This window comes from Pan paniscus, chromosome 13 (assembly GCF_029289425.2).
Source record: "Pan paniscus chromosome 13, NHGRI_mPanPan1-v2.0_pri, whole genome shotgun sequence".
Lineage (NCBI taxonomy): Eukaryota > Metazoa > Chordata > Mammalia > Primates > Hominidae > Pan > Pan paniscus.
Window position 1 is genome coordinate 73,476,021 of NC_073262.2, and position 18,119 is coordinate 73,494,139.

At 48.6% G+C, this 18,119-nt stretch overlaps 1 protein-coding gene across 1 annotated transcript in view; it reads left to right on the forward strand.

The window, feature by feature from the left end:
• Positions 1-13,106: 13,106 nt before the first annotated feature.
• Positions 13,107-18,119, forward strand: part of GAD1 (glutamate decarboxylase 1) — a 44,193-nt gene continuing 39,180 nt past the window's right edge. The window contains exons 1-2 of the mRNA XM_003824281.5: positions 13,107-13,332; positions 14,811-14,955. Coding sequence (XP_003824329.1) covers positions 14,874-14,955 — 82 coding nt within the window. The 5' untranslated portion in view covers positions 13,107-13,332; positions 14,811-14,873. The remainder of the gene's footprint in view (positions 13,333-14,810; positions 14,956-18,119) is intronic.

Sequence of the window (18,119 nt, forward strand, 5' to 3'; positions counted from 1 at the left end):
TCATGGTATGAAGCTTAAAAAAGACACTTGGGCGGGAAATATACCCTTATTAGTAGTCATCAATTAGAGATAGTAGTCAAATAAACAGAATGAAGGACCCATGGAGAGAGTGTAGTCCAAATAGGAGAGGACCAGGGATAGAATTATAATGATCACCAACATTTAAGTGGTAGTCCATGAAAGAGAAGTGCACATAATAGACTGAGAAGGAACAACCAAGAGGAAAATTGGGAAAGCAAATATAGTGGGCACTGTTGGTTTCCTACTCAGCAACTATCCTTTTCCCTTTCTTTGCAAAGAGCAAAGACAGTCCCGATTCTGTTCAGATATTCGCTCCCCACATACATAGCCACGAGACTCAGCCAACCAGTCCCTGGCATTTCTCTGGTGACTGTTATTGTTCCAGAGATGGACATGTGACCTACTTCTTCTAAAAAGATCGAGGACTTTATTTCATGATTGGGAGGAGATGTTCCTCCATTCTTCTGGTTAAGAACCAAGAAGCATGCTGCCCTAGTTTCTGCTGGCAGTCATCTCATGATCACGAGAGAAGCTAATCTTAGGAAGAAGCTGATGGCTGTGGATGGAAGAACAAAAAGAACCTAGGTCCCTGCTAATGCTCAGCCGCTGAGTCGACGGGCCTGGGAGCCACCACTCTGAGTTTATGTTATGAGATAAACTTTCTTATTGTTCAAGCCAGTTGGATCAAGGTTTCTTTTACCTGCTGCCAAAAGCCTCCTAACTGATATTGAGCAGCACCACAGAAACCCAGAAAAAGAGTTTCAAGGAGCCTGCAAAAACCTGCTTTGCCAAAAGTTGCAGAGAAGACAAGTAAGATAAGAACTAAAAGGGTAATTGGATAGCAACAAAGAGGTGGTTGGTGATATTAGGAAAAGCTGTGTCAGTTGAGTGTGAATTGGGGGTGCCGTATTTCAGTGAATTTGAGTGCATTGGAGGTGAGGAAAAGGAAAACAAGGAAAGAAAAAAGATGAAGTATCCCTGGAAGACATAAGGTAAGTGGAGTATTATTTGTAAAACATTTAAGATGAGCATGTTTACCGGCCTGGCCAACATGGCAAAAAACATCTCTATAAAACATATAAAAATTAGCTGAGAGTGTGACACATGCCCGTAGTCTTAGCTACCCGGGAAGCTGAGGCAGGAGGACCGCATGAGCCTGGGAGTTTGAGGCTACAGTGAGCCATGATCTGATTGCGCCACTGCACTCCAGCCTGGGAGACTGTCTCAAAAAACAAAAATAGATGAGCCTGAGCCTGTTTAATAGGATGGATGATAATAAAAGCTACTGATAGCCAGTTATGTGTTAGGCACTATACTAAGCATTCATATGTTAATGTTTTTAATCCTCATAACACCTGTATGGGATAGACATTATTATTCCCAATTTACATATGAAGAAAGCGAGGTGTAGAGATGTTGAAAGTAACTTTCTAAAGATCACATACTTGGGAACAGGCAGATTCAAGTCCAGGTCATTTTATTCTAATACCCTGCCCTTCACGCTGTGGCTTCCTCCCTAAGAGGCCAGTAGAGAGGAACAGATTGGAAAAAGGGATAACTTACAAGGCATTTATCTAATATTTTAGAAGATCCATGTAAGAGAACCCTAATACATGGCAGTGTTTAGTTGAACCACTGCCCCGGCAGTCCAAGTGTGGAATCAGAGCTGTCTCCTCTTCTCCAGTATTGGTCCTTTCATAGCCTTCAATTACCCTATATTATATACTAAAAAAGGTGATAACCTGCCTTTATTTATTTATTGAGACAGGGTCTCACTGTTGCCTAGGCTGGTGTGCAGTGGCATAAACATGGCTCACTGCAGCCTCAAACTCCTGGGCTCAAGTGATCTTCCCACCTCAGCCTCCCAAGTAGCTGGGACTACAGGCACACACCACCACCCCTGGCTAATTTTTTAATATTTTGTAGAGACTGGGTCTTGCTATGGTCCCAGGCTGGTCTTTAATTCCTGGCCTCGAGGGAGTCCTCCCACCTCAGCCTCCAAAAGTGTTAGGATTTTAGGTGTGAGTCACCATGCCCAGCCTGCATTTACTTTAATTACAATGTTTATTTCCCTTTAGTTTGATCCTGGTGGACATGTAAGATAGATGTAATTTTGGTATTTGCCTGAAATATTGATGTTGGTCAAGGGGAAGCACGTGAACAGAGCTCATGGTACCAGATGTGAAGTCAAGCCTGGGGCCATTGGAAACGCTGTGGGGTTTGGGGCAAAAGTCCTATGCCATGAGGTCTTGAGAGTTCACAAGAGGCAGGTAAGATAAGGCCTCCAAGGCCAGACTAAGGAGTACAACGGTCTTTCTGACTGTCTCTCCTAATAAGCCCCCCAGTCCTCATAAGATATGAGTTATAATGGAGCAGGGGGAGCATACAGAGCTTGGAGGAGCCTGGGAAGTAAAGCACTGGGAGAAGAGATTGGCTTGCATAGCCTGTTCAAAATGTACCCTTCTGAACAAAGAGACAACTTATGACACATATCATGGTTGGTTCCCCCTATGTCCATTCCACCCCAGATGATAAATCTAATCATGGTAATCCTATCCCCTTTGCTACTAGTTATTGCTAGGCATGGGCAGAACTACACCAATTTCAGCCGATAAAACATCAGCAGGAGTTGGATATTAACAAGAAGGAATGGAGCCGTCATGGCTGCTGGCAGCCATCTTAGAACCAGGAGTAGGCCTTATGCTGAAGCCAAGGCTAAGGACAGCAGAGCAGAGCGAAAAAGGAACCCGGTCCTCGAAGACATTTTCTTACTATGTAAGACAGTACATTTTCTTGCTATTTAAGCCATTTTGCTTCAGATTTTCTATCACTGGTAGCTGAGAGTATATCCAATGTATCTGCCACAGCGCAATAAGCATGATAATGCCAATAACATCTCCGAAGAGTGTGTAAGTCAAACTGGATGCTTAGGTTACCCTCAGTTCCCCAAGGGTTCATGGCCACTCAAAGCCAAGGAAGAGGAATTGGTGGGTCCTTCTGTCAGTCAGGAAAAGCAGAAACATGAAACTTGTTACAATGGTTATCTCTGGGTTGTGCAATTGAGGAGAGGTAAGTAAGAAGAGTTGTACTTTTCATTTTACACCTTTTATTTATTCCCTTAAAATTTTTAAATCATGGGCATGTATCACTTTTATAACTAAAAGCTTTTTTATTGTAAACCATACACAGCATGCAATTTATCATTTTAAGCATTTTCAAGTGTATATACTTCAGTGGTATTACGCACATTTACATTGCTGTGTAACCATCACCAGCACCCATCTCAGAAACTGCTTCATCTTCCCAGCTGAAACTCTGTCCTCATTAAACAATAACTCCTCATTTCCCACTCCCACTAGCCACCATTCTACTTTTTGCTTCGAAGAATTTGACTACTCTAGGTACTGCGTATAAAAGGAATCATATATGTCATTTTGTGACTGGCTTATTTCACTTAGCATAATGTCTTCAAGGTTCATGCATGTCATAGCATATGTCAATACTTTATTCCTTTTACTGCTAAATAATATTCCACTGTATGCATATGCCACATTTTGTTCATCTATTCATTCACTGATGGACATTTGGGTGGCTTTCACCTTTTGGTTATGGTGAATAATGCTGCTATGAACACAGGTGTACAAATATCTGTTGGAGGCTAAAACCTTTTAAATTAAGCCTGTACATGGGGTAGGGGAAAATATGGGATTGGGGAGGTTACTGAAAATGCTAACCATGGTTGTGTTTGTGTGATGAGGTTGTTTCCTTTTTCATCATTCTAAAGTCATAAGCTTTCTTTAGCAATCATATATAACGTTAAAAGAAAAAAGATGTACATTTTTTCAAAAGAAAAAACTTCAAAAGAGAATTAAGGTAAAATTGACCTAAGAATCAGAAAAGTTAACATAAGGAAGGAAATCAACATTCATGGAGTGCCAATTATGTGAGGTGTTTTAGCAGGCCTTAGTATTCTTTCTGGTGTGATGGAAGCTTTTAATGAGGATAAATACTAATAAATAAGCCAATAAATAGTTCATTAAGTACAGGGAAAAAAAAGTCACCTGAGATAGAAATTTGCTGATTTTCATAAAATATTAACCAGTTAGCACATTTACAAATTGCTTACCCTGATGCCTAATTGGATATTTAAGCAGGGTTAATTGCAATCCATCACAAATAGCCCCCAAAGTCCCTGTTTTCTTAGGATTTATTATGTAGTTCCTGTTGCTGCACAACAACATATATTTTAATACTGAATTTTCATAAACTCCTCTCCCCGCTTTTTAATACTTCAGCTATTTTGTAACAAGCTTTTGGTGTCCCATGCTCTCAGGTCCCTAATGTATCATCATCTCTAATAAAATTCTAAATGTTTTTCTGTAAAAAGACTTGCTTGAAAGTGACTATTCTTTAAGATGATAGATTTCACAGTTCCATGCCTACCACTGGATAATATGTTAAGAGGAAAATCTCTTTCCCATCAAAATGTGCATCAAATTCAGTTTCTTCCAATTGGCATCAGAAGAACCCAAATAAAGTTGGGAGCAGAGTGTTTTTTTTTTTTTTTTTTTGAGATGGAGTCTTGCTGTGTTGCCCAGGGTGAAGTGCAATGGAGTCATCTCAGCTCACTGCAACCTCCGCCTCCCAGGTTCAAGCGAGTCTCCTGCCTCAGCCTCCCAAGTAGCTGGGATTACAAGTGCGTGCCACCATGCCTGGCTAATTTTTGTATTTTTAGTAGAGGTGGGGTTTCACCATTCGGTCAGACTGGTCTCAAACACCTGACCTCAGATGATCCACTCATCTCGTCCTCCCAAAGTGCTGGGATTACAGGTGTGAGCCACGGCACCCAGTGGGGGGACAGAGTATTTAAATCAGCAGACAACATCCTCATCGAAAGCCACCTTCTCTTAGCTCACAACTGCCAATGAAAGAAAATAAGAGAAAAAATATTAAAAATCATATGTCACTAAACAAAATTAAGGGAATACTTCAAGAAACTTATCTCAAATGAAAACTTGCTAAATTGAGCTTTTTTGGAAAACCTGTTAAAGCAGACTGGGCACAGTAGCTCACACCTGTAATCCCAGCACCTTGGGAAGCCAAGGTGGGAGGATCACTTGAGCCCAGGAGTTGAAGACCAGCCTGGGCAACATAATGAGACCCTGTCTCCATAAAATATAAAAAAACAAAACCAAAAAATTAGCCAGGTGTAACGATGGGAGACTATAGTCCCAGCTACTCAGGGGTGGGGCTGAGGTGGGAGGATCATGTGAGCCGGGAATGTCAAGGCTGCAGTAAGGCCTGATTGCCTCACTGCACTCTAGCCTGAGTGACAGAGTGAGACCCTTGGCCTCCCAAAGTGCTGGGATTCTAGGCATGAGCCACAGTGCCCAGCCTGCAATTTTAAATATAACGATAAAAGAAAACCTCACTGGGAAAAGAACACTTGAACATTTGAGTAAAGACAGAATGAGAAGGAACAAACCCTACAAATGCCTGGAGGAAGAGATTTCCAAGCACAGGGTTAGTAATTACAAAGTCCCTGGCCCATTCTACTTCATGTTTATGAAACAGCAAGGAAGCCATTGTCCCTAGGGTGGAGTGAGGATGGGGCAGAGCAGTATAAGAAGAACTCAAACAGGTAACAAGGTCAGACCGTGTAGGGCTTTGTCAGTATTATAAAGACTTTGTCTTTTCCTCTGAGATGCGGAATCATTAGAGGGTTTTGAGTAGAGGAAAGCCATGATATGAGTATGACCTAGTATTTTACATTGTGTGTGTTAGGGAAGGAAACGAGGGATAGTAAGAGCAGAAATAGAGAGTGAAATTGTTAAAGTTTGAAAGTAGCTCCACCAGAATTTACTGACAGATTGTAAGGAAGAAGTCAGTGATAACTCCAAGGTTTTGGACCAGACCAACTGGAAGGTGGAGTTGCCTCTAGTTATTTACAGAGATGGAGAAAACTGTAATAGGAGCAGGTTTGGAAAAAAGTATCAGGAGTTCAATTTGGGACACCTTAAGTTTCAGATGCCTATTAGAAATCCAAGTGGATGGCCAGGTGTGGTGGCTCATGCTTGTAATCCCAACACTTTGGGCAGCCAAGGCAGGTGGATCACCTGAGGTCAGGGGTTCGAGACCAGCCTGGCCAACATAGCAAAACCCTGTCTCTACTAAAAATACAAAAATTAGCCGGGCGTGGTAGCACATGCCTGTAATCCCAGCTACGAGAGAGGCTGAGGAAGGAGAATTGCTTGAACCCAGGGGGCAGAGGTTGCAGTGAGCCGAGATCACGCCACTGCACTCCAACCTGGGCGACAGAGCGAGACTCCACCTCAAAAGAAAAAAAAGAAAAAAGAAAAAAAAAAATCCAAGTGGAAAATTCAACTGGACATATCAACCTGGAATGCTGGACAGAGGTTCAGGGTAAAGATATAAATTTGGGAGTCAATAACATCTAAATTTTTTTATTTTAATTGAAATAAAAATTAAGATATTTAAAACTGCCAGATTGGATGAGATTACAGAGGGAGAGAATGAAGGTAGGAAAATTGAAACGATCAAAAGATTGAATCCCAGCAGAAATCCATAATTATGTGTAAATGTCACCTCATCACAAAACTGGCTCCCTCTCTCCCTTTCCTAAGAGAGTCTGAATACTCCATTAGAAAACTTTCTCTACAAATCAAACTATCTTTGTGGACTAATTAAAACCTCTAAGGCACTAAAGAGGAGGGCTTTGAGTCCTATGTCCGGGAATGATCAGTAGCTCTACTAAAAGAAATTGGCAAAATAATACAAATATTATGCTTAGCTTATACATCCAAGGAGAACAAATTTAAACTGTTCAAAATCACTGTTGAACTAAGGGGAAGGAGCAGAAGCAGCTATTAAACATGTATTGAACACCATTAACTAGGCACACTTGAGCTTGCTAAAATGGGTTCTCTTTTTTTTGAGACTGAGTCTTGCTCTGTTGCCCAGGCTGGAGTGCAGTGGGCAATCTCAGCTCACTGCAACCTCTGCCTCCCAGGTTCAAGCAATTCTGCCTCAGCCTCCTGAGTAGCTGGGATCACAGGCGTGCGCAACCATGCCTGGCTAATTTTTTTATTTTTAGTAGAGACGGGGGTTTCACCACGTTGGCCAGGCTGATCTCGAACTCCTGAACTCAGGTGATTTGCCTGCCTCAGCCTCCCAAAGTGCTGGGAATTACAGGCGTGAGCCACCACGCCCGGCCTAAAATGGGTTCTATGAGCATCAAATAAGATAGCCCACAAGGCTGATATTAACCCCCATTTTACTTAGAAGTAAACTTGGAGCAGTCAAACAATAGCCGATAAGTAGAATCTAGATGTAAACTCAAGTCAGACTGACTTCAACGTTTTTGCGTTTCTCCCAGTAAAAGCTGCCTTGAGGGCCTCAAGAGGTTCTTGAGTCCACGGTATTTACAACATGAGAAGAGTTGCCAGTGAGAAGAATCACAAAATACCTGTAATAATAAATTGTTTCAGATGAATGAAACCTCATCTGGTCTTATCTTGTACCCTAACCCTCCCATTGTGGGGGTCTGGAGAGATTCTGTGATTTTTCCAAGGTCAAATGATTATTATGTGACAGAGCCAGAAGGCTTCACTGAACAAGCATAAGGCGCTGGGACTGAGAGAAGAAGAAAGCATTTTCAGCCCCCTGAGCACTAAGCATGTGGTCTGGGAAGTCCTGTAGCCTCTCTGGACTTAAGTTTCCTCATCAAGAAAACAGAAGACCTCAGGTGATAATTAACTGAGAATTCATACAATAAACACACCACACAATTTCCCTGGACTTATTTCCTTCCTCTATGAGGATAATTATTAGTCGTGTTGCTAAAGAGAGAGAAACTGCAAGACAGACCGAGATATATAGAGAGAGTTCTCTAATGTCCGCCACAGACCCCAGCACCACCACTGTTGGCCAGACTGGGCCCACAGTAAGCAATTCTGGGCAGCCTATGTCAGACTTTACCCTGAGTTCTACCTTGCGCCTGCCTTGGCTTTTTTTTTCTTTTTTTTTTTTTTGAGACAAGAGTCTCACTCTGTTGCTCAGGCTGGAGTGCAGTGGCACGATCTTGGCTCCCTGCAACCTCTGCCTCCCGACTTCACACGATTCTCGTGCCTCAGCCTCCCAAGTAGCTGGGATTCCAGGTCGTGCAGCACCATAACTGGCTAATTTTTGTATGTTTAATAGAGATTGGGTTTCTCCATGTTGCCCAGGCTAGTCTCGAACTCCTGGCCTCAAGAGATCTGCCTACCTCGGCCTCCTAAAGTGCAGGGATTACAGGCGTGAACCACCGCACACAGTCCCCCCTTGCCCTTCTTGGTATAGGAGAGTGTATTCGTCAGCTATTGTCACAATATTTGATATAGTTTGGATGTTTGTCCTCTCTAAATCTCGTGCTGAAATGTGACCCCCAGTGTTGAAGGTGGGGCCTAATGGGAATGGCAATCAATCATGCACCCCTTCTGTTAAAGTTCCAGTTTCCTCCCCTGAGTAACTGGCCAGGATTAGGGGAAGAAACCTGGCCTGGAATAGAAGTTTAAGTTATTAGATTCTCCACAACTAAGTCAGAACTTCCCAGAACCTTTTCACAAACAACAGTCCCAGATACCTATGTTTGAAAATGGGGACTAAATATCTGTTATTTTAAGTAGTCCAAGAGCTTTTACACTAAAAGAAATGAGTAAAATATTACTCTCCTCAGTCTCCCATGAATTCTGTATTTCACTAAAGCATCTCAGGTGGGAAATCCTCCTTTTTGCATCCCACCCTTTTGGGGAAGGACTGATTTTGCCTTGGTTTTTGTTGAGATCAGAAGACACAGATATACCTTTAAAGCTCCCCATCAGAATTACAATCCAGAACTGTATTTCCTTGGTTTCCAGTTTTGCAGTGAAACAGTTTCTTGCTTAATATTCACAGGTTCACTACATTTGAGACACAGCTAGGTGGGAAAAAAACAGATGCCATGCACCCCCTATTCTTTCACCAAAGAGACGCACTACCCTAGGTGTTTCAGGTCACTTCCGGAGCACTTCTGACCATTTGAAAAGGCCCTGCTTTGTGAAATATGGCAGGGATGAGTACGAGCCTGCATTCTTCCTTGAAGAACTGCTCCCTTGGGAGGCCTGTTGTTTCTTCTCAGAAATTGTAATCTATTGCCACCTGGTGGTCATTCTGTGTTCGTGTTAGAATAGCAAGAATTGGACGTTTCAAGATTTGCACAAGATTTGCCCAAACACAAATCACCCTGTCCTCCTCGATTCATTTATTTGTATTAGAATATTTTCATCTTCTGACTCTCAAGGGGGAAGGACCATTTGCCAGTTTTCCGAAGAATCCAGCTCTCTTCTTTAGAAAAAGTGGCTGTAATTCCTAGAGTCCTCTCCAGCCTTCCAGCATTCTGCTGTCACCCCTCCCACCCCCTCTCACCCTTTTAACATTTTCCTGCCTCCCAGCTGTGAGTGTTGTGTGGTCTGTTGGGATGGGGGTGTGGATTTAGCTATGATCCTTCAAAAAAGTCCAGAATAATTCAGGGAACTATCTTCAAAGTACAAAAACAGCAAATGGACCTTAGCTCCGACTTAAGCAGAATGAAAGGTTAAGTAACGCTTCCCCCAGTTCTCGTCTCGGGAGACAGACGTTTAACCGGTGAGCACTGCCATTTTTTTTTTTCCTTTTTGGTCATAAATTAGACACTTAAAATAGATTTTAAGGAGCCAGCTGAAACGAACCAATACCATGGCTCTAAATTACGTTTCCTGGAGGCTAAAAATTCTAATTGCGTCAAAAAAAATTGACGTGTCCTGTCTACTCACCTTGACTGACCACGTTTTAGGCATGAAGATCTCCCCGCAGCCCGTTTGGGAGCTCCTTCAACGCCTCACGCTCCTCCTACTCACCCGTTTTTCCCTTTGCAGAAAAGGCTTGGCCCCAAATCCGGTTGGAATATCTTTAAACAATCCCCCACCCACCCACGACGGGGAAAGGAATAAAGGGCATTGTGGGCGGAGGGTCGTGTTCCCAAGTCCCAGCGCTGGTTGACCTAAGGAAACGTTATCCTCGGCAGACAGGGTGGAGTAGCCGGGGCTGCAAGCTCGCAAATCCCTAATGCCCGAGAGAGACTGGAGGGGTCGCACATCGCCCCCTCCTTCTTCTGCCTTTGAGCGCCGCGTTTCCATTTCTTCAAAGCGCTTCAAATGCAATCGAAACAGCTGGGCGGACACCACTCCCTTCCGGGCCACCCCTCATCACCGGTTCGAGTCCCCGGAGAGGATATCTTTTTTCCACCCCCATTATCCCGAGAATCCTCCCTCAGGAATGATAAAAGATTAAAGGAAGAGTGAAAGACATAAACAAAAATATAGGTTTCAAATGTTGTTTAGAGCCGGATGACAACCAAGGCCACTCTTAGTTCAAATTCCTACCGGAGAGAAGAGCAGTGGGCGAAATACCTCACCCCCCAACTAGGCAAAACAAACAGCAGTTACTGCCAGGAGGGAGGAGGGCTGGGGTGAGCCTGGTGGGTTGGCCCATAGCTATTGGCGGAAGCAAACGAAACAGAGGCGTGGGGACCAAAAGGGCGGGCGCTGTCCTTCGTGCTGAAAGATCTATGCCCTACCTCAAAACTCAGTAATCTGGATGGGGTGGAATTCCAGGCCTTCAATTCCTTACCATTCCTGCTGCGCCCAAGAGTCCGAGTTGGAGGAGGAGATCATTGAAAATTAAATCAAATTTATGAAGTTTCTAAGTGCGCTCCTCTCCCTGCCTCACTGGAATGTCCACTCCCGGCGTGCAGGATAATATAAACCGCAGGGACAATGCAGGCTCCAAAAAATAAGTGCTTGGCACATAGTAGGGGATTAATAAATATTCGTTTCAATTATTGCTAATATTCAATTAAACATTCTAAACAAGGACGGACAAGAGGCTTCATTCCTCCCCTACTCACCATAAAGGAGAAAGAGAGGGGTGTCTTCGAAGCTGGACGGACTCAGCTTCAGCTTGCGTTACCTAGCCTTGCAGGAGATTCCTTCTCCAAAGAGATTATTTCATTGGCTAAAACGTTAGGGGTGTTCTGAACTCTGGGGTCAAAGGAGGAAGTGGTTGGAAATGTCTCAATCTCGTGCCACAGGTGAAGTAAACGAATCTTCCTTTCCAGGGAATCACGGGTTTTGGGAAAAGGTTGAGGCGAGCGGGCGTCTATGCTGGACAATGAAGAACGAGGGGCACCGGGAGATGTGTTGCCTCCTCCTTCCTGTCTCCTGCCCCGTGCGTCTTGAATGATTTAGCACTGGCAGCTGGCTCCCTGATTGGTGCGACCGTCTCGTTTAGGAAAGGCTCTAGGAGGGCCGGTGGATAGAATTCCGAGCTTCACCTGGTTATATGCCGCCCACTTCAAGCGGCGCAGAGCAGCTGCCGGTTGAGTGGTTTGGGGGGACGTTTCCTACGTGGAGCAGGCACCCCCAGCCTGTCCATCCCCAAGCCTCAGTGCCCGGGGCTGCAGTCACCGCGCGCCCCGCCGTTTAGGATGTTTTTTGTGTCCTTAAAAAGTGCCCGGGATTTTATCGTCAGGTGGAGACAAGACGACAAAACAGTAGTTTCTTTAGTACCAAAGGCAACGCGATTATTTCAAACCCCACAGCGAGATCCCTCTTGCTGATCAGGCCATGTCTGCCCAGGGCGGACCCTTCGATCTCCCTTATGGAACTCTCGGTAATTTATAATATTTTTGTGTGTGTTTCCATTGTGTTGTGGTGAAAGGCGATAAGGCATTCAGAGAAAACGGACGGGCCTCGGCTGAACCAGTGAGGCCCCAGACGTGCGCATAAATAACCCCTGCGTGCTGCACCACCTGGGGAGAGGGGGAGGACCACGGTAAATACCAGTAAAGGAATCACTGCCTACACGGTGTCACCCAGACACGCACAGACATCAACATTTTTGCCCTAAAGAAAAAAACTGGGGGAGAAGAAAGGGGAGAACTTAAACTAGTGACAGGGCGGTGAGGGAAGGCATGAAGAGGCAAGCCGGCGCGTAACTGTCTGGCCAGCAGCTCCAGGTGTGGGCTCCGCTCGGGCGCTGGAGGAGAGACCCGGGAGCGCAGGGCCTCTCGGTCTCTGGGCTCTTGGCGCCCTCTGGTGGGAATTTCTCTTTCAACGCATTTTTACGGCGAGGGGCTTTTCCCAACGCAGCGGTTCTTTTAACTACGCCTAAATATTGCAAAGGGAGAATCCTTAAAGCGCGTGAAATCGAAGGGGGAGCGGGCCAGGGCAAGGGGGGCTGGTCCGCCCCTCCCGGGGCACCTCTGTGCTCGGGTTCCCCATGCGCGTGCAGCGGCGCTCGTGCGTGTCATCAACCTTCAGACGTGATTAATCAGGAGGCCTTCTTTTCCCATCACCAAGGGGGCCAAAGCGAGGAGCGAGCGCATAGCAAAAGGGACGCGGGGTCCTTTTCTCTGCCGGTGGCACTGGGTAGCTGTGGCCAGGTGTGGTACTTTGATGGGGCCCAGGGCTGGATGAGGAAACTGTAATTCCTCCATGGTCTAAGAGGTCTCCCCTCATTTCTGCCTCCTTTGCGGTTACAACAATCCCAGCTCCGTAGAGAGCCAACGAGGACACGACCCAAAGCGCGCTTTCGCTCAAGGAAGCGTCGCAGGGTCACAGATCTGGGGGAACCCCGGGGAAAAGGACTGAGGCAAAGCCGCCGCTCGTCTCCTACAATATATGGGAGGGGGAGGGGAAATGGGAGAGGGGAAAGGAGGGGAGGGAAGAAGAAACGCTCAGAAAGGCAGAATTCTTCGTAGGAATTATCTTTTCCCTCCTCTCACCCGACAGCCTGCCTATTTCCAAAGGGGGAAAAAAAAAAGCGTGTTGAGTACGTTCTGGATTACTCATAAGACCTTTTTTTTTTCCTTCCGGGCGCAAAACCGTGAGCTGGATTTATAATCGCCCTATAAAGCTCCAGAGGCGGTCAGGCACCTGCAGAGGAGCCCCGCCGCTCCGCCGACTAGCTGCCCCCGCGAGCAACGGCCTCGTGATTTCCCCGCCGATCCGGTCCCCGCCTCCCCACTCTGCCCCCGCCTACCCCGAAGCCGTGCAGCCGCCTCTCCGAATCTCTCTCTTCTCCTGGCGCTCGCGTGCGAGAGGGAACTAGCGAGAACGAGGAAGCAGCTGGAGGTGACGCCGGGCAGATTACGCCTGTCAGGGCCGAGTCGAGCGGATCGCTGGGCGCTGTGCAGAGGAAAGGCGGGAGTGCCCGGCTCGCTGTCGCCGAGCCGAGGTGGGTAAGCTAGCGACCACCTGGACTTCCCAGCGCCCAACCGTGGCTTTTCAGCCAGGTCCTCTCCTCCCGCGGCTTCTCAACCAACCCCATCCCAGCGCCAGCCACCCAACCTCCCGAAATGAGTGCTTCCTGCCCGCCCTAGTCCCTGCTCTCCACGGGTGCGCTGCGCAGGGACCCCCCCGCCCTCGTCACTCTTCTTATCCCTGCCCTCCGGATTCACGCCCCGGGGAAGCACGGAGGCTGAGGCTCTAGTTGAAGTGGGGCAAGAGCGATTTTCCCTTGAGCTTCCATGCTGCGAGCGCCTGTCCCTCCAAAGGGCGCCTGGGCAGCAGCCGCCGAAGGCGCTACTAGGAACGGTAACCTGTTACTTTCCCAGCGGCCGTAGTCGACCCGCTGCCCGAGTTGCTGTGCGAGTGCGCGCGCGGGGCTAGGAGTGAGGTCGGAGGGAGGGTGTGGAGGCGATGGCCGGTGGGCCCTTCTCTGTGGGGTCCTCGATCTACCCGGATTAGCCCGCAATCTCTCTGTCCCGGGGCCTTCGGGCGCCATCGCGCCAGCGCCGAGAGTCGAGCAGGGGCGCCGCGCAAGATCTTTGTCCGCCGCCTCCTGCGCGCTGCGCGCAAGTTCGTTTCCCCGGTGACGTTCCCCATGCTTACTTACCCCACCCTCTCTGGATCTGTACCGCGAGAAATCTGGGGTCCTCAGGGGGCTAGGTAGAGGAGAAACGCTGAAACCGGACCGAAACCTCGCCCTAGGTTTAGCGATGGCTAAAAACCGGCTGGGATAAGAGGGAGGCAAGCAAGGTTCCGACTCGCTGCTTTCTGGCTGTCTGGAGTGCAAGGTGACTGTGGTTCTTCTCTGGCCAAGTCCGAGGGAGAACGTAAACATATGGGCCTTTTTCCCCCTCTCACCTTGTCTCACCAAAGTCCCTAGTCCCCGGAGCAGTTAGCCTCTTTCTTTCCAGGGAATTAGCCAGACACAACAACGGGAACCAGACACCGAACCAGACATGCCCGCCCCGTGCGCCCTCCCCCCGCTGGCCCACACGCCGGCTGCTGAGTGCCCAATGGGGCTTGTAGCGGCTCGGCTGGAAAATCGCTCACTGAGCGCTCCCCTGTGCTCCTAGCCCAGTCCCCCACACCCTTGCGTCTTGTACTGGCCTTGGACCCCCCACCCCGACCCCGACCCCGACCCCGCCTCGTCTCGGCGCTTCACTCCAGGTCGCGCCGATGCACCGCCAGACTCGAGAGCGGCCCAGGGCTACGCTCCCTGCGCCCCAGTACCGGAGCTAGCGCGCACGTCTCCTCCGCTGCCCCCACCCCTGCGCACCCCTACCAGGCAGGCTCGCTGCCTTTCCTCCCTCTTGTCTCTCCAGAGCCGGATCTTCAAGGGGAGCCTCCGTGCCCCCGGCTGCTCAGTCCCTCCGGTGTGCAGGACCCCGGAAGTCCTCCCCGCACAGCTCTCGCTTCTCTTTGCAGCCTGTTTCTGCGCCGGACCAGTCGAGGACTCCGGACAGTAGAGGCCCCGGGACGACCGAGCTGATGGCGTCTTCGACCCCATCTTCGTCCGCAACCTCCTCGAACGCGGGAGCGGACCCCAATACCACTAACCTGCGCCCCACAAGTAGGTCCCGCCCCAATTTTCTATCAAATGAACTGCAGGGAAGATGGGGGCGCTGGGACGTCGGGAGGCTGAGCTGGCGGAAAGGGAAGGGGGAGCGCGGAGATAATGGAGGCTGGGAAATAAATGGGGCTCTGACCCCGTCCCTGCCAGAGGTCATTCGGCTGTCAGGAACGCTAGGTGACTCCCAGGGCACCGGAGAGCGAGGACCACGCAAGGTCCGAGCAGCGGCGATCGTTGAGGGCTTCGCGGCGGAGGAGGGGCGCGCAGCCAGGGTGTTGTTTTTATTCTGTTGTGTGTGGTTTCTTTGCTCCGTGGGACGATAGGGGTCAGCGCAGGGGGCGGAATGAAGAGCTAGGAGCCCCAGCAGGAATAAGACTTTTCAGTCCCCGGCTTTCGTTGAGCCAAGATCTGACCTCCTCCTTTCCCCCTGCGCTGTGTTCAAAGTCTATAATCAGCGGAAATTTCGACATTAATTGCAGCTTTTAGAAAACTCAAGGTCCCTAATTGCTCCAAATTTGCATCAAGCTATTGACGAGTTAGGGAGAAGTCAGGGGCGGGAAAGGTGCATAAAACTGAGACTGAGCCTTGACATTTCATACAATTAATTACATCTCAGAGACATAAATAAATAAATAAATAAATAGGGGAGCGGGCGGCATCCTGAGCGGCAAGAGATGGGGAACTGGGAGGGGGCAAGAAGATTTATCATAGAGAGGAGAGAGCACCTCTCTCCTTATCCCAGGCAAGAGATCTGCCAGGAGGTGACATGTCCCGAAAAGAGAGAAAGAAAAGAGACACCAGATAAAAGAGGGGGGAGGATTTATGCTTCCCTGTCTTAAGTGCGACAGGCTCCTAAACCCATTTCCAGAATCTACCTTTAATTTTATTTCCTACCTCTGTAAAGGCTTGAGATGAGAAAATTGTTTTTCTTTTTCCTTGTTGGAGTGAAGAAGTGTCTCCTGACCCCACCCCCCTAAAAAAAACTTATCAGCTTCAGACTGTAAGGGTTCCCGCTCTCCCATTTATTTATTTTGTTTCTGAGATGTAATTAATTGTATGAATTTCCAGAATTTGTATACAGAAAGGGCTTAAAAAGGATAGTGTGGTTACAGGGAGTGCTTATTGATGCGCTTTTATGGCACTTTATATTTGAGAAAATAAGTATCCTCATCAATGAAGTGGGGATTATTACCGGAAAGCCCCTTTAGACGCTGGCATTGGCTCCCGGGCAGGAGGTCTCGTGTTAAGTCCTCGGGTCTCATTCCAATTTCCTTTGCAGCTCCCTCTTCCCGCCACCCAGGAGGGATACAATTACCCACACAACAAAGAGGGCCTCGGGAGAGTCGCCAGCCCTGGTAGCATATGAACCGGGCACCGGCGTTGGAGCTGGCCAGGGCAGGGCGGGAGGAACGCGAGGCTTGCGCGCCTTTGTGTGGTGCTTTCGCCTTGATGGATTTCTTTTCTGACACTTTCCACATTTCCCGCCCCCTTTTGCCGCCTGGGGGTGGGGGTGGGGGGTTAGCAGGCAGTTGTGTTAATTTACCCTCCACTCCCGGCGCCCTTACTTCCCGGTGGCCGCCAGTCGCCGGCGCAAATGCCAAGTCACCGGTAGGAGACCCAACAGAGGCGATGACCTGAATCCGCACGTGGCCTGGTTCGCCTGGAAGCTACCAAAGCGAAGGCAAGAGAGCCCGGGACCCTGCTGTAAAACAGCAAGCAGCACGTGTCCCAGGCACACTGTTGCGGGCCCTTAGCCTAGCTACGGCATCCGCACCCCCGGCTTCAAAGGCGCGCTGGGCGCTCTATCCACTCTCACCCTCCCTTGCAGACAATACCTTTGCCCGCCCAGCTAGCTCCACTTCTTTGCCCCCTTAGAGTCTCCTGGGAGGTGGCGTTAGTGCAGGCAACCTAAGGCACTCTCTTGTTCCAGAAACCCTTGGGTGGGGCTTGGAGCCCTCCTTGTCCCCAACCACTAGGTCTTCCCGACCCTTGCTACATCAAAGGGGCTCTCTCGCTTGCTCTCCCCGTCTCCATTTCCCTTTCTTTCATTGCAACCCCCAATTTTGAAAGGCAGTGCAATGTGTCTGAACTCCAACCTCCCTGCTGATTGACCTTGGAAAACTCATGTAACCTCTCTGAGCCTTGATGTTATTTCTTTGTCAAATGACTCTTAGATCAACACTCCTGCCAGTTTCATAGGACTGTTACGAGAATTAGATGAGATGATGTTGTAAGTGAAAGCACTTTATCAGGTCCAAATAGCTCTTTATCCGCCAGGTATTATTAGGGTTTCGCTTTTGCACTGATTTCCTGTCTGTCACTGGAACTCCATCTGTGACATGTCTTACCGACGTCAGGCTGTTTCTTCTCCCCGCTGGGGCTCTGTTGTGCCTCAGGTTTAATGGATGTCACTCTCCTTATCGCCTCCAACACTTGTGCGAAGCTGGAGGCACCAGTCAGGGTAGCGTAAGCGAGTGCTTGGAGAGGTTTGCTTTGAGAGATTGGAAGGGGATTTCGTGCTGGGCTCACCACACCACTCCGCTTAGGGGCTTAGTGGGGATGGGGCTGCTTTCCACGCTTCTTGCTGGAAGTTGAACCCCGAAGGCAGCAGGTAGACCTTGAGGGGTTTGAGAACAGCCTGGAAAAGAAGGAAAATCCAGCAGCACCTCCACCCTCAGTTGTGACTCAGAGGAAAGGTGCTTGATTCCATTTACCTTTGCCTGCTCCAGACCCAAGATGTCAGAGGGAAGGGTTAATGAGGAGCAGGTTGGGAAGAGGGGCCAGGGATGAGGACCTGAGGCGCACTATTGTCTTTCCCACTCCCCGGTCTGACTGAAGAGCAGTCATGCGAGCCCGATCATCTAGTCAAATACTATTTTTCACCCAATTAATTCTTGAACTCTTCCACGACCCCATTTCATGCCAGTTTATTTTAAGCTGCCACTAGGCTGGAGACCCGCCAAGAAATTATGAGACGTTTCGGTCCCAGATGCCTGTGTTCCCTTTCTGGGCTGCTGTGGTCGCCCTTTGAGTCTGCGGGGCCCGGCCAGTGGGTGTTGGGCAGCTCGATCGGAGCCTGGCCCTTTGCGTGTGGGTCAGCCTTCACCCAACTCCGACCCCACCTCCGGAGCTGCCGGACGGGGGTCGCTTACGGGCCCGGAGGG